This window comes from Embiotoca jacksoni, unplaced genomic scaffold (genome assembly GCF_022577435.1).
Source record: "Embiotoca jacksoni isolate LCO1_2020_lvr unplaced genomic scaffold, fEmbJac1.0.p SCAF_3, whole genome shotgun sequence".
Lineage (NCBI taxonomy): Eukaryota > Metazoa > Chordata > Actinopteri > Embiotocidae > Embiotoca > Embiotoca jacksoni.
Window position 1 is genome coordinate 4683365 of NW_027185381.1, and position 26789 is coordinate 4710153.

At 41.0% G+C, this 26789-nt stretch overlaps 1 protein-coding gene across 1 annotated transcript; it reads left to right on the forward strand.

Annotated features, from left to right (window-relative positions):
* The first annotated feature begins 202 nt into the window (after nt 1-202).
* Nucleotides 203-25483, forward strand: wasla (WASP like actin nucleation promoting factor a). Its single transcript, XM_069162447.1, is given in 12 exon segments — nt 203-661; nt 4199-4333; nt 4775-4861; nt 5183-5279; nt 8130-8153; nt 14523-14724; nt 15604-15646; nt 17935-18088; nt 21812-22098; nt 22100-22456; nt 23198-23306; nt 24041-25483. Coding segments are annotated over 12 exon segments (1662 nt in total). The 5' UTR covers nt 203-556; the 3' UTR covers nt 24103-25483.
* Nucleotides 25484-26789: the final 1306 nt, after the last annotated feature.

Sequence of the window (26789 nt, forward strand, 5' to 3'; positions counted from 1 at the left end):
TCCAGACAAATTTTACACTCACCATGACTCAAAAAAAAATCATCTGTACCATAGAGTTTTAATTTGAAAATAAATGTCAAATCGTAAATTTCTGCATCTCTGTTCGCCAACGTCGCAGTACAACCCATATTACAGTGGATATTTACCGAATTCCTTAAAACCAACACCCCCCTCTGCTGCCTCTTTAAAGTGGTCTGTTCCCTCCTGCTGCCATGTTGGATGTACGCATCAGTACTGCTGCTGGTGCTGCTGGTGCTGTACTTTAGGAGTAAAAGTTGAGCGTCTATCCGCCAATAGCCACGTAGCGAGTCCTTAGTTTTATATTTAACACCCAACGGAAAAGTTCAGGTTATTTCTCGAGCAGGAACAGGCCCGGAACACTACCCCCGTCCTCCTTCTCCGCCCTCCTGCCCGGAGTTGGACCGAGCGGAGATGAACCGGTTGCAGGCCACAGCAACCGGAGCCCGCATGGATTTTCTGTAATTAATAGTGTTTGCTGAGCCCATTCCGGGGATAATTGCATCGTTTTGGGGGTTTACTATAAGAATTCGGAGCCATGAATAGCCACCAGCCGCCCCGCAGGGCTGCTAACGTCGGCTCCTTGCTCCTGACCCCGCAGGAGAACGAGTGCCTCTTCGGTTACCTGGGCAGGAAATGCGCCGTAAGTTCCCCCGTTTGTTTTCCACCTGCAGGTTCATATTGGGTGCAGGTGCAATCACCAGATATATTAGAAATTCATGTGTTACTTCTTAATGCTTCCCTTATTCCCTCAGTATAAATGAAGCACCATAAACCAGTTTGGACACCACCGTGATACTCAAACCGGGGGCACTGCGATACTCAAGACATATGTGACCATTCGTACTTCTTTACGTTTACTGTTTACATGTTTACCTATATTTTGTTTGTTGTTAATGTATGGCGACGTCATATCTTTGTTTGGTTATTTCATTGGCTTGTAGTTTGAGGGCTCAGTGATCCAAATAGTGATTAGGCATAAAAAGTAAAATCTTGAAAGTCAGACATAAATAACGACGATTTATTAAAATAATATATTTTCTTCTTAAGGGTTTACGTATGTAACAATAATTTGCATGCTGTATTTCTCCCTGACTGAGATCTGTAACATTTTGCAAATAGGCCTATGTACATTTCCAGACCCTAAAATAGTAAACACTAGTTGAAGTAAGCCCTGAAAGAATTGACAAGATATTTTATTGAAATCGCATATTGGTCTACTTCAAAAATTTTAGAATTAACCGGTTGTATTTAATCTAAGGGGTTATCATATTTACAGGGTTTCTTGGTTTTATGCAATAGTAAAACTAATTTGAACTGTTGGCTAGGCAAAACATACATAGGGTAGAAATAGTGTAGTGCAATGCTATAATGTGTTTATATCTGTAATTAGTGATGGGAGATTCAGACAATTAATTGATTTTTGGACAACAGTCAAGCCAAAATTGCCAAATATTAGCAGTTTGCAGCTTCAAAGCAAATATTTACTATGCTTTTATGTCATTATAAACAAGAGTATCGTTTTTGGGCAAAATTAGCAATTAAAAGGTGTCACCACGTGCTGTTATGGATATTATATAGGCTAAATAAATACAAATGGAGTTTTAGATTCAGTGTAACTAGTATACATGTGCATTGAACTGCAGGAGCCCCCAGGAGGGTTCCAGGTGGTACACCAGACACATTGGGATTAATTTATTTCCAATAATTGTTTTAACATGCCGAGTTTTAAACTGGCTCAAGCTAGCCTTTATAACCACTTTTTCCTCTCCCTTTTTTTTTTAAACCGTATGTTTAGCTGTTTTCCAGCTTGAAATGGTTAACTGTGTTGATTCATCTGAGAAAATGTTGCTGGAGCAAGGAATTGTTGCAGTGCAGCATTTCCTTCTACTTCATCAAAGACGGTTATGTTTGTCCTCGATGTATGGAGATACGAAAGAGTCTATGACGCTCTTTTCATGAACATTGTCAAATTAAGTCAGTTGTTTTTTTATGGATTTCACGTAGACATTGCAGGGCTGCTTCACAAACCATTTGAACTCATAAAATATTCCTTTTTAACCTGGAACACAGCAACATCTAAATGTTTCTCCTCTGAACGTGTTTTTATCCTCCCTGCACTTTTACACTGACTCATACCGAGGTACAAAAATCCTCTTATATGCGAGTATTGGGTTTAATGATCTATTGGGAGGTGATATGCTGCGATATCTGCAGGACAGCTCAGCAGGTTTTAATGTCGGCTACTGCAGGTTTTCAAAGGCGGAGCTGGAGCTGAGCCTGCAGGGTCAGCAGCGAGATGCAGCTGCCTGCAGGGCAACACACCAGAGCTCCGAGGTCAGACCAGTCAATTATATTGAAAAGACTGATTCGCATCGACGAGTAGACGTGCATTTTGATAGTGGCTGAACTCTATCACAGAAAATGAAAAGCTGACCAATGTTTGGTCATATTTGTAATCTTGTTTGATCAAACAGTTTCTAATTCAAATCATACATTTGCTAGTTTTAGACTGGCTTATAATTCAACAAAGTTGTGGTTTATTGACCAGGTGGTGGATTGTGCTGCAGCTTTCATGGAAAACTACTGGAAAAAAGATAATGAAACCCATGCTTTGTTCAAAATTTGACTTCTTAAAACAAAACGTCTGTATTATTTAGTTTTCTTTTTTTACATAGCTTTGTCTCTGGATATTTTTCCTGTTCTCTTTGGCAGTTGCCACTAAAGAAAGCAAAAGTTTTTGTCAAATAGATATAACTGAAGTTATTTTGCTGATCTACCTAACTCCAGTCCTCTAAAAAAAAAAAAAAAAAAAATCAAACTTTATAGTAAGTCAATGAAAAACATGAAGATCACCTTTAAAATGATTTGTATTTTTTGCAATGCCCCTTTATATCTGTAGCCAAATTACTACAGCTGCTCTGTGATGGATTTATCTGGGGGCATATAACAAGAACATTTCTGCAAACTGCTGCAGTGCTAGTATCATTGCTGGTTTAATGTCAACTGCTATACGCTGCTGACTTTAATGGTTGATGTTTAAGTTTAATATGAATGTCCAGTGGACATTTTTTTTTTTTTAGTTTATACTTCAGAGCGCGTTGTCTTCAATTTGCTTGCTTTGTCCAAAACAACAGAAATCTTCAGTAACAATGATATAAAAGAGAAAAGCAACAACTTCTCACATCTAAGAAGCAAACAGCAATCACTTATCGAAATGAGTTAATTGTTGAGCGACTAATGTGTAATTTCATTAATATTTTTAGCACTAACTCAAAGCAATATGTGCCTTGAGGCTCAGTCTAACAGATGATAAATTATGTTATAAAAATCATCATTAGTGGTATTGTTTCTCAAGTTGGTAGTTATCAGACGCTAAGGGAGTAGCCAATGCGACCTGCAGGGGAGTCCGAGTCTGCAGCGTTGGTCTCTATTTATTGCTGCATACTTTCCTCACTGTGAGAATTTACATAGCCCAAACGACGCTTTTAACGGCCAACCTATGACCTTGCCTGTGTGATGCTGAGCAGTGATTTCGTGGCGAAAAGTGTTTCCTGCTGCTCTTCTGACCCGCTGCTTATAAATCACAGAGGAGGAAACAGGCTCAGTGGCATTTCCTCTTTCCTCCCCCAGCGGGCCAGAGTTACTTTCTGCCGCAGAGGGAGCAAATTCTGGCACGGGATTTAACACAGTGCGACCTCTGCAGAAACCTCAAAACCACAAAACCAGAACAGTCCGAGGACAACGTAGTGCTGAGGACAGCAGCGGGACTCCTGCTTCCTGCTCTGTAGAAATGAAGGTTAAAACACTGTGGTAAAATATCAGATACTCTGTCTCTGTCGTGTCCTTCATATTGTCAAGTTGATTTTGGTCCACTAAAGTCCTCTGTATAAATGTAATGTAATCTCAAAAGGTCTCTCATGGGTGAGCAGCCCTTATCGCCGTTTAACGGTTTTGCATCATGTACATTTCCTCTTCACGATCGGCTGCTTCGTTGCTACTTTGTCACACCGTTCATGTGGAGTTTGGAGCCCTTTTAACAAGGAACCACGTGGATGAAGATCAAGTGGTTAAAATTCTTTTGTTTGAGCAACTTCAGTACTGCTCTTACAGATTTTTAAGTATTTAAAAAAAAAACAGCTGATGATAGTCATCATCTTATCCTTCTCTGTGTGCTCAGACCCTGTGTTCGGCGGTGGTCCAGGTGTACGGGTCTGAGCGGAGCTGCAGCTGGGTGAAAAGATGCTGTGGAGTGGCCTGCCTGGTTAAAGACAACCCACAGAGATCCTACTTCATCAGAGTGTTTGATATCAAGGTGAGTGAGACTCATTTTGAAATGGAGACTGATCTATCAACTGTTAAAACCCGACGGACGTGAATTAACAAGGAATAGCATGAAGGGTTAGCCCCTGTAATGACCAAGATATGAGCTTAAAAGTGAAGGTAGTAAAAGTACCCTGAAAATAGTTGGCGGTTCAGAAGGTTAAAGCTTTAACTAAACACAATGGCATCTTGAAGGATTAGTCAGGTGTTTTTGGAAATGTGCTCCTTCACTTTCTGGCAGAATGTTAAAGTAGATCAGCTGCTAGTTGGCTGAGCTTTAGCATCGTGACTTAATTTAAAGGAATCAGCTCATTTGGATACAAAGGGACTTTGATGATTGTTAACCAGGGAATATTCCACAGGTTTGTTCCTTCTGAACTTCAGGAAGAATCTCCTCAATGTCTTGATGTTTTCTGTCTCGTGTTCTTTGCAGGAAGGTAAAATCATGTTTGAACAAGAACTGTACCACAACTTCTCCATCTGTAGTTCCAGACCCTACTTCATTACATTTGCAGGAGACGTAAGTGTCCAGCTCTTTTTGATTACTTCAAAAGCATAAATGTCCACAGCAGCTGGCCTCACTGATCAGGTCCCGTGTGTTTAATAAAGTTTGATAATCAGGGACCCTTACACACAATCACATATTCACATTCAGGTCTGATCTCACTTTTTATCACAGTTATACTGTGACTATGTGCTTAATCTGGCTGTTTCATCATTATTATTATTATTATTATTGTTATTATTATTTTAAACTACCTGTAAGGATAAATGTTTGTTTTTATACACCCTCCCTTGTAACGATGTGTGCAAACTTCCTGCATCCTCTTCTTCCTTTCAGAGCTGTCAGATTGGCCTGAACTTCGCCAGTGAAGAAGAAGCCAAACGATTCAGAGCCGCCATCAATGACCTGCTCAACCGACGGCAGCGGAAAACAGGCAAGTATCACAGTTTTAGTTTTTCTTCATCTGCTTCCTCAGCCGTGGCGAAACTTTAGCACCTCACACTGGAGAACTCGCCTCCTCTTCTACTAACCCAGCCTGAATCTGAAGTCCCAAACCAGTCTGCCACAGTCATGTCCAGCTTCATCAGATCAGTGAGATATGCATAGTTTAGCTTAATAGCTGAATGAAAGATAAGAGTTCATGTCATGTGAAGGAGAGTGGATATTTGCATGCCACAACTTCAACAAACATCCCTCATTAATGATTAAGTTGCCATTTCCTCATGTGCTGTTATGATGTTTGAATAGACTTTGAAAAAGACATAGAAGGAAGTAAAAGATTCAACACAGTCAAAACACCTGAAGGTTTAAGTGTGCAGGATTCTTTCTTTTTTCCATCCGCAAAAACAATATGTTCACGCAGTATTTGGATGAATCATCTGTTATTAATTTAACATGCCTTTAAGACTGTGTGGTTGTGTACAGTGCAAAAAAATTCAGCAAAACAGGGGATCTGCATCAATGTATTTATGCAAAATGTAGGACCAGAATGGCTTCCACAGATGGCACAGATTCCAGATGTACAGTGGTGTGAAAAAGTGTTTGCCCCCTAAACCTAAAAACTGGTTGGGCCACCCTTAGCAGCAACAACTGCAATCAAGCGTTTGCGATAACTTGCAATGAGTCTTTTACAGCTGTGGAGGAATTTTGGCCCACTCATTTTGCAGAGTTGTTGTAATTCAGCCACATTGGAGGGTTTTCCAGCACCAACTGCCTTTTTAAGGTCATGCCACATCATCTCAATAGGATTCAGGTCAGGACTTTGACTAGGCCACTCCAAAGTCTTCATTTTGTTTTTCTTCAGCCATTCAGAGGTGGACTTGCTGGTGTGTTTTGAATCATTGTCCTGCTGCAGAACCCAAGTTGGCTTCAGCTTGAGGTCACGGAACAGATGGCCGGACATTCTCCTCCAGGATTTCTTGGTAGACGGTAGAATTCATGGTTCCATTTATCGCAGCAAGTCTTCCAGGTCCTGAAGCAGCAAAACAGCCCCAGACCATCACACTACCACCACCATATTTTACTGTTGGTATGATGTTCTTGTTCTGAAATGCGGTGTTACTTTTACGCCAGATGTAACGGGACACACACCTTCCAAAAAGTTCAACTTTTGTCTCGTCAGTCCACAGAGTATTTTCCCAAAAGTCTTGGGGATCATCAAGATGTTTTCTGGCAAAAATGAGACGGGCCTTAATGTTCTTTTGGCTCAGCGGTAGTTTTCGTCTTGGAACTCTGCCATGCAGCCATTTTTGCCGAGTCTCTTTCTTATGGTGGAGTCATGAACACTGACCTTAACTGAGGCAAGTGAGGCCTGCAGTTCTTTGGATGTTGTTGTGGGGTCTTTTGTGACCTCTCGGATGAGTCGTCGCTGCACTCTTGAAGTAATTTTGGTCGGCCGGCCACTCCTGGGAAGGTTCACCACTGTTCCATGTTTTCTCCATTTGTGGATAATGGTTCTCACTGTGGTTCTCTGGAGTCCCAAAGCTTTAGAAATGGCTTTATAACCTTTTCCAGACTGATAGATCTCAATTACTTTCTTTCTCATTTGTTCCTGAATTTCTTTGGATCTCAGCATGATGTCTAGCTTTTGAGGATCTTTTGGTCTACTTCACTTTGTCAGGCAGGTCCTATTGAAGTGATTTCTTGACTGAGAACAGGTGTGGCAGTAATCAGGCCTGGGTGCGGCTAGAGAAATTGAACTCGGGTGTGATAAACCACAGTTAAGTTATGTTTTAACAGGAGGGGGCAAACACTTTTTCACACAGGGCCATGTGGGTTTGGATTTTTTTTCTCCCTTCATAATAAAAACCTTCATTTAAAAACTACATTTTGTGTTAACTTGTGTTATCTTTGACTAATATTTAAATTTGTTTGATGATCTGAAACATTTAAGCGTGACAGACATGCAAAAAAAATTGGAAATCAGGAAGGGGGCAAACACTTTTTCACACCACTGTATTTGTCCTGTGGTTTAATACCCCATTCAGAGCGATGCACTGCAGACTGTAGCTTCTGATAACAGTCGCAACAAGACCAACTGTCTTGTGTGAATGGGCACATCTGTTGTACAAGAGGGGAATAAATCACTCCAGATTAGGACCACCAGCTATAAACAGCCAACATGTAAATCTGTTAAGGTGTTCTTCTTCAACAAGGGCACGAGTTGAGGTTTGGTTTGGGACAGTTTTCTTCCTTTCCTTGCTGCTGGGAGCTCGGCGTCTTCCGAGCTGCTGTCGTAAAACTGTCAGTCTTTTCTCTATGGTAGTAAATGACTGCAGTGAGGCTCCTCTTTGGCTTCCCTCCAGCTCCTCACAGCACGCCAGTCTTTTGAAGTGCAGTCCTCAAACTGTGATTATCACTGAGGGTTCAAAGGCTCACGGAGCTGGGACACAGAAGGTTTTCTAGGTGGTGGTGGTGGTGGAGTTGGTGGGAAACAAGTGTATGTCAGACACAACTGTCTGGACTGTTGCTTTCTCCTCCTCATCCGCTCCCGTCAAAACCTTCCCGAACATTCTATCAGACTGCTCTGCTGGCTGCATAGAAAGGCGTGAGACGGCATGTTTTTTCTTTTGATGGCTTCGACACTCTCCTTTAACACTGAAATATTTATTCTGACCATCTCAGAATCATACTAACCGAAACCTCAAACCTCAAACCTCTTGAACAATTCCTGCTTCTTCTTGCTGCTTTAGAATCAACAAATAACTTCCATTTCATACATTCTAAAGTTAGCTGACTCTGGATTTTGTTCTGAAACTATAATCTGTTAATATTTCTTTTGCAGAGAAAAGAGGTGACCCTAAAAATGGTATGTTGAATTCTTAATATTGATAAAGCAGCTTCGTCTTTTTCCCTATTAGCTCACTGACATGGTTTCTTTTTTTGTTTTGACTCATTCCTCAATAATGCCAGAACACAAGATCAAACACAAGCATTCGGTTCCTCCACCCATAACTCATAACACTGCTGAAAATATTTCACTCTGACTCTATCTACTACGCTAGGTGCTGTAACGAGACTTATTTTGCGCTTTGGCGCTATATATAAAACTGAACTTATTTGAATTGAATTAAATCTCGGGTTCCAGAGTTCTGTTCAAAACCACATATTCATTGCTAACTGTGGGCATCAAATGCACTTTGAGCAGATCGCTTTTAAAAAAAGCAACAGAACAGAAGAAACTCTCGTGGCTTTCACTGATTCACTGCAGCGGGACCATCAGGTTTGTTCTTCTGCATTAAACCGTTATGTGGAAGTTGCATATGACAAATTATGTGCAGACTAATCATTCACCACCTTTTCTTTTAGGAACTGAGTATCCTATTCTATTCCCATTTTAAATTTGTGTTCTTCTTGACGGTATGTTGTGTGATAAGGCGACTTTTGAGAGTGATCTGCGGGTGTGGGCTCTGTAGTGATTGTAAAAGACACGTGGTGAAACATAGTCCGGACCACTATACACATCTAAGAGCAACAGGCTTTGGAGGGTCCCAACTATGGATGTTACCGTGTATGCATGTGTGGATTACAAATGCCAGCAGACTGCAGTGTGGTGTTGTGTTATTTCCTGACACGTTGGCGTTTGTTTCAGAGACAGGATGACTCGCACACTGATGTGTGGCGGAGTCTGCCGCAGGTTAATCTGGTCAGCAGGATGCCCATCTGTGCCATATGTAGACCACATGGTCTCTGCTGTCGTTCCCCCTTTAAACTTCGTTGTGATGCACATTAGGCCTAATCTGTAATCCCCACAGTCACTGCTGCTCATCATCTTGTTTTGCGTGGAATTGATTTCATTATCGCCAATGAATGTCTTTTTTTTTTTTTTCTTTTTTTTTTTCTTTTTTTTTTTTTTAAACGCATGAATAAGTTTAAAGTTTTAAAAACGTCAGGGCACATCAGTCAAGTTACTCACTTTTTGTTTGCAAAATCATCTGACAAAATAAGCATCGAAAGGAAGTTAATGATGACAGGTGTAAAGTTTGATCATCTTTTATTGTTAATTAGACCATTTTAATTAAAGTAGTGTGATTTGAAAACAACATATCCCCACACTGAAACATCTGAGCAACAGAAAAAAATGGTCAAACAATCAACGTGTTAATGGTCTTCAACTTGTACTGAGCAGTGGATGTTTTCAAGAGAGCTGAATGAGGTTCCACCGCCTTGAACTTGCTACCAATTTACCCCAGTGGCAAACTGTGGTACAGCAAAAGAAAATAGGTCGGGGCTTCAGGTTAATTCATTGGAGAAATTCTCTGTGCCGGACTGTCGGCTACAGAAAGTAAGACGGATGTATTTGCGAATGGTTTGGCTATAAAGTAGCCATTTACTGAATTAATAAAAATACAGACGTCTACCTGAGGTTTGTTTCACCAAAGCCTCCACTGGGGTTAAGATTTTATTAAAGTTTTTTTGTAATTTTTTTGGAGTCTGTAATTTCTGACACAGTTTCTGCCCAATTGCACCATTCATTTATTGCCACAGCGCAGAGTCTGACCCTCTCAAACCCACTGGAATAATAAAATAATCTGAGGCCGAACCTACTTGATTGGGTCGTGTCTGACAGTTAAGATTGTGAATTACAAACTCTAGTGTTTAGACATTTACAGACACCAAATGCGTCATCATTTTCGAATTGACAGCGTATTAAAATGAGTTTCTGTACACGTTCATGAGCTTATTTACTTGCTTATTTACGTGATGTATATTTTTATTTGCATATGGAATGGGGAATTGAGATTCAATTACAAGTGGTCACTCATGACACGTGTTAGATTAACCACAACACTTTTCCCAGGGGGGATTTCAAATGGATTTAGGACACTAAAATGCCCCAAAACTCTGAACTGCATTGGAATTCACAGCTGTGAAATAATGCAGCTTTCAGTGAAGGCCCTAAAATATGTTAATAAAATATGTATTAACCTGCGACATTTCAGGAGCATCAGTGTAACACACACTTGACAGATTCGTAGTTGCATTGCCACAGACTAAAGCCATGTAATTAAAATTGTTCATATGACATATGTAATTGCAGACATGTTTGATGATTGTCATACATTTTTAAACTTTTATGGGGACATCAGAGTCCGGCCTCTGGTTTGTGGGCCGGGTCCCATTTTCATGTAAATGAATAAGCACTGTTATGGAGTCCCTTATCCAGTTCTTAAAATGAATGGGTTTGAAGTGAGATGCCAGTTTGTTTTATGTTATAACTTTGGGAACATCAGAGCTTAGGGATATATTATGATATGGAATGGTAGAGGCAGAGATTGGTATATCAGGCTGAAAGAAAAGCAAACCATGGCAATCTGGGGAAAAAAATTGACTAGTCTTGTGCAGCATCTCTTATCTTGAGGACACTGCTTTGTTCTTAGTTTTCCAAAACATAAATGCTATTTTAGTGTGTTTGGCTGCACCTGAACACTGCCATGAACAAAGTAGAGAGTATTTTGGTCCTTTAGCTCTGTAGCTGTGTTGCATGTCGTCCCAAAAATCTTCTCTTTTATTTTGAGCCCCTCGGACTGTTGGCAAACAGTGACGCTGTAAAGAGTGTACCCAGGATGGTTTGAACAGATCAGTCGTCGCTTCACTTCATGGATTTGTGCCTGAATTTGCTCTTTCACTGAAGTTTCTCTCCAGTGGCACAAATCCGTTCTGACATTTCAGCTGTGAAACAAAAGCCCAACAGTGCAACATGTGCAGCTCTGGATTTGCCTTTTTGCTTGGGAAGATGTATGTTTGCCTCTTCCTTCCTCTTTGAATGTATTGTTCTTGTCCTGATTGTGAGAACATCAATAACAAAACACTCTTGTTGAGGAAGAAGCTGCTCATGTTGATACTTAATGGATTATCCTCATTGCCTGTGAATGCTGAAAGGCTTGCTCTGCATTCTGAAGTTAAAGCTCCTTCACAAATCATGTTAATTGAGAAGCTGAATGTGGTCAGCTTTAATGGATGCTGGATTGAGCCAAGCAGGAAGTGAAGTTGTCGGTTCTCTCATGTCAAATCTGTTTTGGAGAAGAACGCAGAGGTTTTTGTAGAAGCAAAAGTTAGCAATCTTCAGATTCAAATGTGCTGACAACAGAGATCAAAGTTATTTGGAGTTTGAATGAAGTGCATCCTGCCTTTCTTGCCAGTTTTAACCTCCCGAGTTCTATACATCATGTTTGAACTCCCAAGATTGCAAGTTTCATCCTGGCAAGTGCAACATTGAAAGAGCAGCTGTAAGCAGTGCAGTAAATTTGGAGGCCTGTGGATGCTGGTCAGCATATGTCCTCAGGAAGCTGGCCTGTGAGCTGCCAAAACCGTTTAGCCAACTAAACCTAATGCTGTCCGATTCAAATGTCCTACAAAAACTCATTAGTTTTTAGTTTACTTTATTCAGTTTCATAAGGGTTTAAAAGTCTATATTTATATTATATGTAATATTTGTTCCACCCTCTTCCTCTATTCTACCCGAAATCCTCATCTTTGTACTTTAAAAATGATCCCAAACTCATTCAAGGTCTGCATTGATTTTAATATGATGCCAATATTTGAAGCAACTATGGCTTGGCTACAGTCCTGAAATCCATTTCATAATATTGATAATAATATTTTCCTGACATCAATTTAAGAAGAATATGTAACTATGCAAAATCATATTAGAAATTTTAGGACTTATTTATATTGCAATGACCTGTGGAGCCATGGTACACATTTCATCAGGCAAAAATGTTCATTGACAACAAGAACTTAACTTATATTGTGTGATGTGCTTGAAATTACAAATCTGAAAATCAGCAATTTGGCTTTTGTGTATAATTTTTCCATTGCTAAATTTCAGCAGTGATTTTTTTTTTTATCACTTATTTTTTGTTTTTTGTTTTTTTTTTGCTGTCTGTCCGAGAAGTAGACATGATTTATCAGGCATTTAATGTCAGCTCTCCTTTTCAGTAAGATTCAAAACGGACCACAACTCATTTTATACAAAGGCCTCCATAGAGCGATCCCATCAGCTTTGCTCGAAAGTATGAAACTAACCACCAGCTCTGTCCTCATCCTCAGGAGATGGCAGATTTGAAGCAAGCCTGTCGGTCTTGTCGTAGAAACCCGGTATCCAAAGGGGGGGACGAGGGATTTGGACTAGGATTAGCAGTGGATTAGTGGTTATGTCAGATGTTGCTGCGTTTTTTTTTTTTTTTTTAGATTACAAAGAATTCGAAGATTGAATGGTTGGAACCAACAGGAGGGGTGGAAGAAGAACTGGTCAACATGTACATTAGAAAAGGATGGATCATAAAAGCTCAGTGCAGACCGATGAAATTACTCTTGGTAATTACTCTTACACTTTACAAGCAGCCCTTTGCCATGTTTATCCCTTAGACACAGATTATTAAAGGCATATTGATGATGATGTGTGAGAGTCAAGAGTGGTCAGTTGGATTATTTATGACTGTTAAAACCAGACTTGAGACTGTGTGAAGACTACGGCTGCTATTGTAGCTGCTTCAGCCACAAAAGCAGGTATATCAGACAGGCCTTATTATTTTTCCACCTGCATGTTTTTTTGTGACTATGGACTTTCAGGGGGCGACGTCATATAATATGCAGATTAAACTGCAACATAGGGTAGGCAACTCGGTTCGGTCCTTCTGTGAGGTCTTTAAGTCAGTGTTAACAGGCTATAGCAAGCACTGGTGCCACTGGTTCTAGCCAGCAGTATTGATTATCATCTGTGGCAGGTAAAAACTCTCAGGCTAGGACAGTTCATGTTATGCATCAAAACATACAGTGTGCATTCAGACCTGAAACATCTCTGCAATATAACAAGTCAAATAGGCTGTGTTGGTGGCGACGTATTGATTATGGTTCCAGTGAGACGATGAGATATTATCCAGGAAGTCCAGAGTAACCGAACCCCCGAGTCCCGAGTTTTATTAGTGGCCAAAACGCAACAGCAGGTTATGATACCCAGCGACAGGAGGCAATATCTCTGGGAAGTTATCGCGGGGTGACTATTTTATTTCTCGTCATACCAGGAATGTGCAATTGCGCATGTTTTACTGGCCAAAGCAGTTTTTTGCTTTATCCTGGATTGGCCACCAGCTTGAACCTCATTTAGATAAGTGAAAGGGGAGCGTTCGCTCACGCAGGGCTAACTCGCTGTAATTAATGTAAAACATAACCATGGTAACATATTCAAAGAGGAATAGAAATAGAAATGTCCCTCAGTCTGTCAGACCTGCTGAAATTCTTCAAACGCTTGCATCAGTTATTCTCTCTGACATTTTGCAGCCAGGTGAGCTGTGTGTGAAGAACTCCAAATAACACTTTCAGCAAAAAACTAAATCAGGACAGGGAGGAGTTCTTAATTCAAACCAGGCAGCATTGAACTGGCCAGACAATGAATCCAAACCCACTTTATTTGTAGTAACTTTTTCCCCTCAGTCACCATCCTGACAGGGAACAAACTTAGTGTCCGTAACGGTGCTCAGTCATTAACCCTATGTCTGTAAGCTCTGACATTTCTGGGCACAGGAGACAACATGATGGTTCAGATCCATTTCTCACACTTGACGCCCTCTTGTGGCAGATGGTCAGGGACTTCGCTTGAAGGTTGTTTTTTTTAATATATTCGGGTCAAAAGCCATAATGATGAGCTATGATTGACTGAGAACTTATTTTAAAGTTCAAGTAAACTTGAAATACTATCCACATCTCTACAACAATGAAAAACAAATGATTTCTACTGTACAATACCAATAGTATTTAGTATATCTTGAAAGAGGGTTGTGTAGTTAAAATTTTAATTTACCCATAAAATTGTGTTTTTTGGGGGCGACTGAAGAATCTGTTACTGAACCATGACACTGCAAAAAAAAATAAAGAAAAATGTTCCTTCATATGTCTCATGTTTCGGTTTGTATCACAGTGAAAGAGCTTTGAAACTCTATTTGGCGTTAAAGCATTGTAAAATGCCTTAAAATGCTAAGTTATGAACCCCCGCCAAAAAAGCCCTGAAAAGTAAAATGTTGCACAGAACAAAAAACCCTGATGCTTAAGAGCCCTGGAGCCAAAAATCTCAAGTTTTGTTGAAAGGGAAAGTTGTCCAAAATCCACCACAGCTCGTGGACATTTCTCTCCCTGACTACCCCTTCTCTTCCCACCCCCCCACCTCCCGTGTTCTCAGGCCCGGCTCTGCACATGGCCACAGTGGACATCAAGAACCCGGAGATCAACAACGTCCGATTCCACAACTCCCACAGCCACCAGCAGCCGTACCACCTCAACAACATGCTGAGCCACAGCGGCCTGAACCGCAAGGACAAGAAGACCAAAGGCAAGAAGAAGAAGCTGACCAAGGCTGACATCGGCACACCCAGCAACTTCCAGTGAGTCCCACCTCACGCAGTTCCCATCTGATGATCCATTTTCATTTATTAATTTACAAAATAATTGTATTGACCCTGAAAAAAAAAGAAGAAAAAAAGCCCATCACAATTTGTCCAGATTGTGAGGTTGTTTTGCTTTGTGTAAATCAGTTATGCATGTGACATGATTCCTGAGAGAATCTGAAAATCCTTGCCTGAACCAGAGGAGCTGGAGCAGCAGGATGTTTGGCATTTTTATGATCAAAATAATTTCAAGTTGACTTTTATGTCTTGATTTATCAGTTCATTTTCTTGATTGTTTCAGCTAGTGTGCGTGGACTCACAAAACAGCAGTTAAAAAAAAAAAACTTTTGAAAATTGAATAGAAATATCCAGACTTTTAGTCCCAGCAGTGGGTCAAACTCCAGAAATCTCTGAAAATCACAGAGATTGCAAACTGCAACTTGATAGTATCTATCTTTCATCACTGTCAAGTTTGTTGCACTTACTTTGTGCAACAAACTTGTGGTTGTCATACAACTGTTTTCACCAACTGAGTAGTGGTGGTGGTACCCGTGACTTTCGGGTTCTGTGTTGTCTCAACTGTCTGATCCAGCAGGAACACTCTGCTTCATGGCTGCAATAAACATGTTACGTTAGAGTCTGAGAGCGCTCAATGACCGCACTGTCGGATTGGGACTGGTGTGTGTGTGTGTGTGTGTGTGTGAGGGAGGGGGCTCACTATTTAGCATGCGCACATGGTCACCCACGTGCACATGTGAGCACAGTCGATGTACTTCTGTATAGTTATATGCAGACGTGTGTGTGTGTGTGTGTGTGTGTGTGTGTGTGTGTGTGTGTGTGGATGATCTCACCACATAACTGTCCCATCCTCTTCAGGCACATCGGTCACGTGGGCTGGGATCCTAACACAGGTTTTGATGTGAGTACCCCCTTTTTATACACACACACACACACACACACACACACACACACACACACACACACACACACACACACTCACAGGAGCACAATAGTGACCTGTGTGGTGGCGGCTGCATGATGAAATCACACAATAGGCTCTTGTTGCTTCCTGCTCATGTTCGCAAACATCTCTCTGCGTCTGAGAAGCTGCACACACAGAATGTTCCAGAGAACTAGGCTGAAGCCTCATTAACCAATTACGGCGTGGTGTACCGCAGAAATGAATTAATATAGAAGATAAATACAAGCTTTTCGAGGGCACTTCTTCTACTCTATGAATTGTTGAAGCACAAAAATACAAACCTCCATTCTGCACCTCATGAATAAAGTTGAGTTGACGTGATAATATTTGTTAAATGTGGAGATCCTAATAAATCTAAGCACACAGGTTCAGATGCTGCTAATATATCCATTGGCCCGCACATGCAAATGTGTGCCTCTTGCATCTGTAAGCACTATTTGTAGCTAATAATTGACAACATTTTCCGTGCATTTTCCAATCTTGCTATGACATTCACTGTGTTCCAAATGGCGTGCTTATCTACTAACACTCACTATTTTTTAGTTAGTAGGTAAGTACGCCATTGGCTGTAGATATGTCGCCGGGTGATGCATTCACATGCTGCAGATATTTGCGGTCAGTACAAAACAGCAGTGATTTAAAAAATTTAAAAAAAAAATGTAAACTACCCAGTCGAAAATTCCTGCGTTACACAAGTAAGAGTCCTAACATGCATCTATTTATTAGTGTATTGAGGGAAGCCATTTGGAACACCGCCGTAGATTAGCCCTTGAATAGGCTTTTAAACGAACAAACACACCGACAATGTGGTCGTCTCCACAACCAGCAAGATTAAAGTAAGCGAGCTTTCATCTATTGTGTTCATACAAAAAAAGGTATAACCTTGTTATGTGATGTGGTGTCATGTCAGACAATAAAATATTGTAAACATTTTCTGATTAAATCAGTGTACAAAACCTTCAGGAAAGCAGCTGGTCATTGTTCCAAACGCGTCGCCAACGGGCCAAAATCAAACTGCGCTGCTTTTTGTCTGAGTAATCTGCTTGAAGATTGTTTACAAGCTAATGGAAGCATCTTTCTGTAACACTGCGGTGTTTCTGTAGTCCCACAATCACATATCCAGACTTCTTCGCCAGAGCTGATCACGTCACATCGGTTTCAGAAATCACATATTTGCCAGTCAAACATTTTTTGGCAACATATGAATAATTTAAGCATAATCATTTATCAGTAATTGTAGCATTTGGTGTTATAGTAGATATATAACAGACAAAACGGATTGTAAAAACATTATTTTGGGGAATCTTTGCTTTTATCTGATGTTTGACAGGGAGAGAGCGACTGTAGGTGAGGACGTCTTTGCAGTTAAGTAAACAGATAGAAGCTGTATTATCAGTGTTCTCTTTTCACGTTTGACAAATATTTTGTAATTGTAAAATGGAGACCGGTTTCCAGTAGCAACTGGAACTGCTGATGCGCGTCATCGTTAAGTTGTACGTTAACAAAAACGAGTCGTTCAGACTGATGGGTTTAATGAGCAGGAGGCTGATTGCTTGTCACTGCCTGTTAATTATCTCTCTCCACTCCACCAACCAAGCCTCACCGTCCCGAAAACATGAACCGATAACACGGCAACATGTCAGGTCCCAGAATGCACTGCAGCATGACAGCGCTGCAGAACATCCGATTTTGTGATAAGCAGCAGAGATAAGTTAGTTTGTGTCGATTTGGTTTTTAGACAGCTTGAAATTCTACCTGCTGTCCACCAGGTGTCATACTGACACTTTGACTGCTGTGGAGTTTTACCCTCACGGCATAGGAAGCACACACTCGAAGCTTCTCAAAGCTAACGCACACAGAGTCAATCAGAGAGAAGCAGGAACCTTTAAGTTTTGATTTCAAAATTCTCAAAAACATCTCATCGGTGTCATCGGTGTCTTTGTTTATTTGCTGAAGGACAAGAAGTATCCACAAAAACTTCCAGCAGGAGTTTGGAACAAGCGGCAGTCTACTGTGATATCACTTATTGGTTTGCTTCTAAAGTCAAATCTTTGTTCAGCTGTAGATTTTCACAAGGTTACTAAACAGTTCCACAACCATCACATTATACACTATATCCCAAAACAATGACGATAGGCAGTATCTGTTTAGTCTAACGGGTAAATGATGTGTCAATTAGTGGACTACAAAAATTCACTTGTACATATTCACGATGTTGTCAACAGCTGAACAACCTGGACCCCGAGCTGAAGAACCTGTTCGATATGTGCGGCATCTCTGAGGCTCAGCTGAAGGACCGAGAGACGTCCAAGGTCATCTACGACTTCATCGAGAAGAAGGGAGGGGTGGAGGCTGTCAAGAACGAGCTGAGGAGGCAGGGTGAGGGCGCGCGCGCGCGCACACACACACACACACACACACACACACACACACACACACACACACACACACACACACACACACACACACACACACACACACAGGCAGCACAGAAACCTTTGATGTGTCAAACTGAAATAATAATCAAACTCTTCTGAAGAATAAAGCTCCAATCACTGTCCCCAGAATGTTAATTTGCAGCGCTTTGAATGTCTCTGAGGTTGTTTTATTCTTAATGATTTTTATTGCTGATTATCTACACATCTTTGATGTAAACACACAGATGCAGTGTATTTTCTCAGCTCATTATTTGACATGTTGGACAGAAAATTAATCCACAACTGTTTTGTTCATTGCTGTTGAAGTACTCCACAAACTACGCCAGCTATTCAGCATTTCTCCCTTTATTTCACTGCATTGAATATCTTTGGATTTTCAATTTGCTGACAATATAAGTAAATTTGAGGGTGTTCCCTTTTTTTTACAGAACAAACGATCAGTCGTTTAATCTTGCCTACAAGGTGGAGTTGGAGGGAATCAATTTTTTTGTATCTCTTTATTCCTAAATGTGGGAAATGAGCTTCTTAGTTTGGTTAATCAGTCATCTTGATTCATCACACCGAGTGTGAATATCTCCTGAGAATCAGCAACTATGAAACATACAATAATAAAGAAACCTCTCAACAACACGAGGAACTCTCTCAGTCCACGCAGGGTTCTGCTTAGTTTTTAAGGAAAAAACAGCAAAAACAGAAATACTGCATAAAATAACAATCATTGTCATTTCTTTTCAAAAAAATAAATGCACTTTATTGGCTATAATTCTTACTGTAACAGTGGAGGCACTCAAATGCTGCATACTGTCAATATGAAAAGCCTCTTATCTGTTTAGTCAGGAATAATTGGAACTTTCAATTATTACATTTATCATCTATAAACGCCAGCTGTACAATTTCAGGTTTAGAATTGCACAAACTACGGCTACATTTCTTACTTTATGTCGCCCCTGAGGACTCAGCCATCTTGTTTGAATAAACCAAATTGGAGTTGTTAGCAGACAAAGCCGAGCAGGAGCCGGTTCAGTGTTGAGCGCCACCTGGTGGCTTGTGGATGAACCCGTACAGTGTGAGCAGAGGTTGCAGGAAGGGAGATTTTAAATGTGTGTGTGTGTGGGGGGGGGGGGAGGGGGCTTGTCTTTACAATTTTCACTCCAGTGAGTGCAAATACGTCAGAATAAATAGACTTCTTACAGTAAATGTCAGAACGATGGAGCCTCGCCGAACGGAGCCTCCTCACCCTGAATGTCTGAAGGCCAGGCTGGTATTCGTGAACAGATTTTGGAGACGGCTGTTGATAACATGTTGGCTTAAAGCATACTTTCATTTCCTTTGCAAAATGCTGTGAGTAGAATGTTCACCAAGTGATGGACACTAAAACTAAACCAAAGTTCAAGGTTGGATGTCAGAAATCCCGATCAGATCCCAAAGATCAGTATTGGGGCTAAAATGAAAGCTGATCAGATGCCAGTCCTTTCATTTCTCCACTCATCCTGCCGTCTATCCAGCTTGACCTGCTGTTGCCGAGCTTGTTGTCCTTTACGACAGCCACGGCAAGAGTGTAATTTAAGTAAAAGTGATGTGAGCACAGCGACAGACGACGAGACTCCCAACAGTAACAAGCCTGTCGAATCTTTTGATTCTCTTTGCTCTCTCTCATCCTCAGGAAGCAGTCACAGTAGCAGCTTCACATTTCCCACCATCAGTTTCTCCTGTTTAAATCACAAATATCACAATAATCCTTGTTAAATTCCAATGAGCTAAGAAACATCCCAAATTCATCCACCTGACTTTAAATACGGACTTAACTTTCTGTCTCTGAAATGTTTACAGATGTTGGTCGTGTTCCTTTAATAAGACTCAGAGGAGTACCCCGTCATCTGTTGAACTGTTGATCAATGTCACTTTAACCAGCCAATGTAAACCCTAAAGTGTGTCGTGCAGTGTAGCATCAAGCCTCAGGTACTAAAGTAGAAAAAAGTTATTTATTACCTGGAGAAAAAAAGAATCCATATAACTGCCAGACATAAGCAGGATTATTGCAGGCCTCACAGGTTGCAGAAAGATTGTGTCCGAGTTATTCACCTTTTATAAAATCATGATTCCTCTCTGAGCTTTATCTTAAACCATCATTTCCTTCCTTCCTCCTTTTATTTTTTTTCATCAGACAGCAGATGCGAGTTGAGAAGATGAAACACTGCTCTCTGTCTGACTTTTTTATTCTTTGTGACAGACTGTGCTTGGTTCTGTCCCGACTTTTTCCCTCCATGTTTTATTCATGTTAACCTGCGCAAGTTTCAAAGCAGAAGAGAGCAGTGTTAAGTGACCTGAATCTGAATTTAGGAGGATTTAAGTGTGTGTGTGTGTGTGTGTGTGTGTGTGTGTGAGCTGAATCCATGAAACAACTCCAACATGTTGCCAGGGTAAAAAAAAAAAACCAACTGCTGATCACTGTACACACACACGCACACACACACACACACGCACACACACACACACACGCACACACACACACACACACACACACACACACACACACACACACACAGCCTGTTTTATGCAGCTCTTCATCACTTTTCCTCCTTCCAAGATTTAAAAGTGATCTGCTGATGAAATAGCGCTCTTGGATCAAAGAACAGAAGCAGCAGCTTTGAAACAAAGCTGCCGAGAGCTCAGCGTGGGGCAAGACTTGTAAAAAAAAAAAAAAAAGACAGACAGACAGACACACGGGTGGAAGTCCTTTCAATAAGTAGGATTATTTTTAAAAGTCTTATGGACACCTGCCGCAGTGATTTTTGTCTTCTTTCCTTACAAATTGTGTTAAAGCTACATATTTAGTCATAGCTGTCTGTTTAGAATTGATAATCAGTTGCATGACCACACAGCAAAGCGTACCGTCTTTGAAGATGGAAAGTTATTGATCATTTGAGGGACAGGTTCTGTTTTGTATCAGGTTCCAAGTTTGTAAAAAATATTCGGGTTCGTTTAAACTGTGCCAGACAATTTATCAAACCTTTTTATTCTCATTAGTGTCTTTTGCCTTTATTCCTCACAACAAAATGACTTACACAAGTCATTATTTAACTTTTACCTTTCTTTTTCATCTGCAAAAGAAAAAAAAAACACTTACGTAATGCGTTTGTAACGCAGTTTGTGCTAAAAAAAAAAAATAATAATAAAAATGGTGGACCGGCTTAAACGATGCAGTCAAACAACTGAAAAATGCAGGACTAAGTGGGAGGTGACATGTTGAATTATTTACCGTCTGACATGTTAAAGTCCGTTTTGGATAACTTGAGAAGGACACTTGGCTCACTGCGCTCTGTGACGTATAGCGGCTGCAGCACGGCCTCCGAGCAGACGCTGAAAAAAAGAGGCAGGATGAGGTTAACGGACATCACGGAGCGAAACGATGTTCCGCTGGAAAACACGATGATACGCAGCGTAAAGGGTTCCCTTCAAATAACAGCACCATGACACAACATTATTACCACCATATTACACAAGTCATTATTTAACTTTTACCTTTAATTAAAGAAACAAGTTGTCCATCCCACACTCGTCAGTTTTGTTACCATGACAACACAGCTTAATCTAGTTTACCTGTAAAATGTATTGAAGCTGACAGATGTTACAGTTCAGGCCTGATTTTATAATCTCTCCCCAGCACCCCCTCCACCTCCCTCTCGTGGTGGCGCTCCTCCTCCTCCTCCTCCACCGCCCCACAGCTCAGCTCCGCCCCCACCCCCACCCCCACCTTCCAGAGGGAGTCGAGGAGCCCCTCCTCCCCCGCCTCCTCCTCCATCCCGAGCCCCAGCTGCAGCTCCTCCTCCCCCGCCTCCCTCCAGGCCAGGAACTCTGGGCGCCCCGCCTCCCCCACCTCCTCCCACCAGGGGGGGTCACCAGCCACCTCCTCCCCCCCACCACCACCACCACCACCATCACCACCAGCCTCCCCCCCCCTCCTCCCCCGTCCTCCTCCTCACACTCCTCCATTGCTCCTCAGGCCCCACCCCCTCCACCTCCCCCACTCACCCAACAGTCTACGGGAAGCAGCGCCCCCGCACCTCCTCCCCCACCTCCTCCTCCACCTCCCCCGCCCGGCCCTCCTCCCCCTCCAGAGCTGGATGCCATAGGTGGAGGTGGAGACTCGCCTCACTCGCCGAGCCCGGGCGGGAAGTCGGCGCTGCTGGAGCAGATCCGAGGAGGAACTCAGCTGAAGAAGGTGGAGCAGAACAACAAAGCGCCGGCCTCCGGCATAGGACGGGACGCCCTGCTGGACCAGATCCGACAGGGGATCCAGCTCAAGACTGTAAGAGACCTGCAATAATTTCCCCATCAGATATTTTATCCTTTACCTGCAGTTGAGATGAACAATATTTGCATTAACAGACTCCGTCCTTTAGGTTAAAGCTGAACAAAGATATGACAGTGACTTACAATTCAGTGTGACTTAAACTATTCATTTTTTTATAAGTATATCTATCGTCCAAAGAAGGCATTGTATAATTTTCGATCTTGCCTTACAATCATTGTGATGGTTTTCCTCAGTATGTTAAGTAATGAAGTGGTTTAACCTGCTCAGTACAAACAAGAACTCATGGTAGCCTAGTCAGCAAGTGTCAATTAACAATGGCTTAAAAAAGCACCTCAATTTGCAACTTCATAAAGCATTTTTTATATAGAAAGCTTAAATGCAAATTAGTAGTTTATGAATAGACCAACTTAAAACAGCCGCGTGTCATTTCACATTATTCGTCAATGTATCCAAACCCATACGTTGATGCAAGTCTTTGTTCTGAACACACAAGAGATGAGACTAAAGTTTACATTATTATTTGACAAACAAATTATTTTAAAATGAAAATGTCACGTGAGAATAATAAATGGGCTGTAGTGATAGTTCAGGTGTTAAAAAAAAAAAAAAATGCCAACCACGAATCAAACCACCCCTCTGAGGTACTGCATATGAATATACATGATACTTTTTATAGACATGAAATATCTGATTAGATCCGTAACATACTGCACCCGCCTGTTTGTGTGTCTCCAGGTGCCGGATCTTCCAGAGTCCGGCCCTCCAACACCGGCTGCAACCGCGGGCATCGTTGGCGCGCTCATGGAAGTGATGCAGAAGAGGAGCAAAGCCATCCATTCCTCAGGTAACCCTCACCAGAGACACACACACACACACACACACACACACACACACACACACACACACACACACACACACACACACACACACACACACACACACACACACACACCATCTGACATGGCAACTCCCAAGATACACAGATATTAAAGGAATAGTTTGACATTTTTAGAAACCTGTTTGGATAAGATTGATACAACTGTCATATGATTTGGTTTGTCGCTATCAATCTTCACTTCTTTGAACAGCTTTAAAATGGTACAAGTGGCAGGGTAAATACTGTTGCCATGGATACAGTGAATTACACTGAACTACAATTTGACCTCAGTTATTTTACCTGTTTGTTTACATTTCGGAAGATAAAGCACACCGCATTAGCCAATAAGTCATTTTTTAATAAATAAATAAAAAATACTATTTATGAAATACAGGTACTTTTGATACTTCTTAAATATAAAAAATAAAAACTGATGATTCTAAGGCAACTTCTGAAGCTGCTCGTCGATGCTCCGCCACTGTTTGTTTTGTAATGCGAGTTGCATATAGTTTTGTAATATTCGGTAATTTACCCAGTAAATGGAATAACAAACTGCAATCTGTCAGTTTTTGGTTGTTGTTTTATATTTGGTGCACAGACATGATATCTCCTCATCTAACTCAAACTTTTCCTTCAGCAAAGAAACCTGTATTCTTCAGTCTTTCCATCGTATTAAATGGCTTTCATGTTTCTCTTCCCAGACGAAGACGAGGATGACGACGAAGAGGAGGATTTCGAGGACGACGACGAGTGGGATGACTAGTGACGATTTCCTCTCCTCAACCACCTCACCGCGATCCTGCACCTACCACTGACACTAAAATATCTCCTATAAATCTTCCAGACTAAAATTGTAATGTAAAATGTTGTATGAATTTGCTGTATATTTATTTTGGCCTTTTTTGCTTCTTTTTTTTTTTTAATGATTATTATAATTAATCTGTGCAATACCTCATCAGTTTAAATGTGTTCAGTTCACTACACATCCTCACTGTTACAGCTCCTACACTTCCCTCATGTCACTAGAAAAGCACTTAAATCCATCATCAGCACAATGTGGAGACACCGCCAGCTACTTTTCAATATCGCTTTCAATATCATAAAAACACTCCACCGAGAGGAGTCGGAGACCTTTGTGTGCTCCATGGGAAACATGTTTATGTCTTCATTTATTCATTCCTTCTTTGAGAAACTTAAAAAGGGACACTTCTGTGCGACCAAAAAGGCAGGATCCTCTTTGTGTTTGATAGTGGTTGGTTTAAATGCGAAATAACACTATTTTCTTACCGCACTTCCTTTCGTACGTTCGAGTTTCCTACTAATTGTAGTTTAGTGGTGTTATTTTTTTTTTCCCAGAAAGACATCCGATGTCTAAATTGCGGCAATTCAGTTGCATCCTTCAACCTTTATTTTTGATGTAATTAAAGCCGTTTATTTGCACACAGTTTCTATGATAGTTCGGTTTAGTTTTTTGGAGTGTGCATTCGTCGGTAATAGTTTTTATTTTATGTCAAGCAGGATACGTTGAAAATGAGGTCTTTTAAAAAGTTTAAAGTTTTGTGATATCACAGCCTTTAAATGTGGTTTCAAACATGACTGACAATGTTTGACTTTCTTTTGCTGAATACACACATGAACTCACTCTGTGTGGTATCTGTGAAATGACGAGAGTTTTCTTCTTGCATCTTATTGGTTGTTTTTGTCGTGACATCATTCTGTTATTCTCTGCAGGAGGAAGCGTCAACAGTGTTTCGCATCATGCCAAAAAGAAACTGAAAAAATATGAAGTCCTTCATCCTTTATTTTTCCTTCTGTAAACAAACATTGAGTTTATGCAATGCGACTGTAAATGCCTCCTAATGGGAAAATAATAGAATAAGCAAATAATGAATGAACCAAATGTGGCATTTTGGAGCAGCTTGTGGGTTTGGCGATGCCTGTGATCCTCTTGTCTGTAAACAGTGTAAAGAAAAATAATCTACGCTCGTTTTAACTGTTCGTCTTAGAGTTTTTACCATCCTCCAGCGAGGTTTAAATGCTGCATTGAGAAGCCGTGATACTGACATCAAACCTGTGAAAAGGATTAGAAGGGGAAGGGGGCCGGGGGGGAGCAATGAGAATACTAAATTGTATACCTAAATAAATGTTAATATTTACAGAGAAGTTGGTCTTTTGTTCTTTGTCAGTGGTCAAGCTCGTTCAATCCTCCGCTAAACAGTTTTGGTACAAGATGAAAGATTCCCTTTATTTGTACTCCGAGGAGGAAGAGGAGTTGAGTATATGACAACAACCAGGGAATTCATGTTTATATTATGTGGAAGGTAGCAGGGAAAACAACTGATGCAGGTCAGGTGACAGTTGAGGAAAAGTCTGACAAGTCAACACTTACTGATCTTCAGTCTTTAAGTAGTTGTTCAGAGCTTTGAGGTGTGTTTGGGCTCCTTATCCTGCAGCAGTAAGATGCAAACTGGTGGAGAATTGATGTCTTTACTCTGGTGAGAAGAAACAGCAAAGACTTAATGTCTTTAAAATGATTTAATTAAGGTTCGAAGGCAATACAAAGTCACACTTGTAAGTATGGATCAGAGCAGTTTTCAAACTGACTAAGTGTGAATTGTGTACGTGACTAGACATAGGAGCTGTCTGTTAGACTTCGTTTTTGTGGTTAGGCATGTCTAGGTGTTGCTGCATATGTCGGGGTGCAGCTGTGTATGTGTAAGGTTAGATAAAGTTTGCTGATGCTGCTGTATGTGCAAAGTCAGATTAGCACATGCATGAACAGTGGGAAATTACTGAGAGCAAAATGCTAAACAACAGGTCAACAACAGGAAAGAGACAATGAGTTCATGAGCGCATAAGAATGAACAGTAAATCAATGGTTATATATGGCTACAGGTAATTTTCCCTCACAAACCAAGAGGGTTGGAGCATGTCTCTGAAGAATGGAGTGCTAATTCTCGCTGATCAAGGTGAAGTCAATTACGTGCAGCGGTCCATCTGATACGGACACAAACCTCCCAACTTGAATTCATCAGTAAAAAAAAGTCACCCACCTAGAAGTACTGGTCCTCTGAGACCACTACTGGACAGCCTTCTTTTGACCTGGACTTTTGCTGATTGAAGTCTTTATTCAGTTACCTGTGTATCTGTGATGAAGTTGCTTTTCTGTTTCTCTGTGACATTTGGTTTGCCTAATTGTGCTTGGATCTAGTTGCCTGAGCGTTTTTAGAGTGCCATTCACAGCCCTTTAGAAACCTTCCGTCTTGCCACGACTTGATGCTGAGAAAACTCCTCTCTGCCCAGAATGTCAATCTGACTTTTGACATTTTCATTTAGCTCTGATGCCATGTTCCCCACTATGACAATTCTACTGAGAAATGTTCTGCTGGAAATTTGAGGTCATAATAATTACTGATTGACAAAAGCTTCAAGTTAATTTCCTTGAACAAG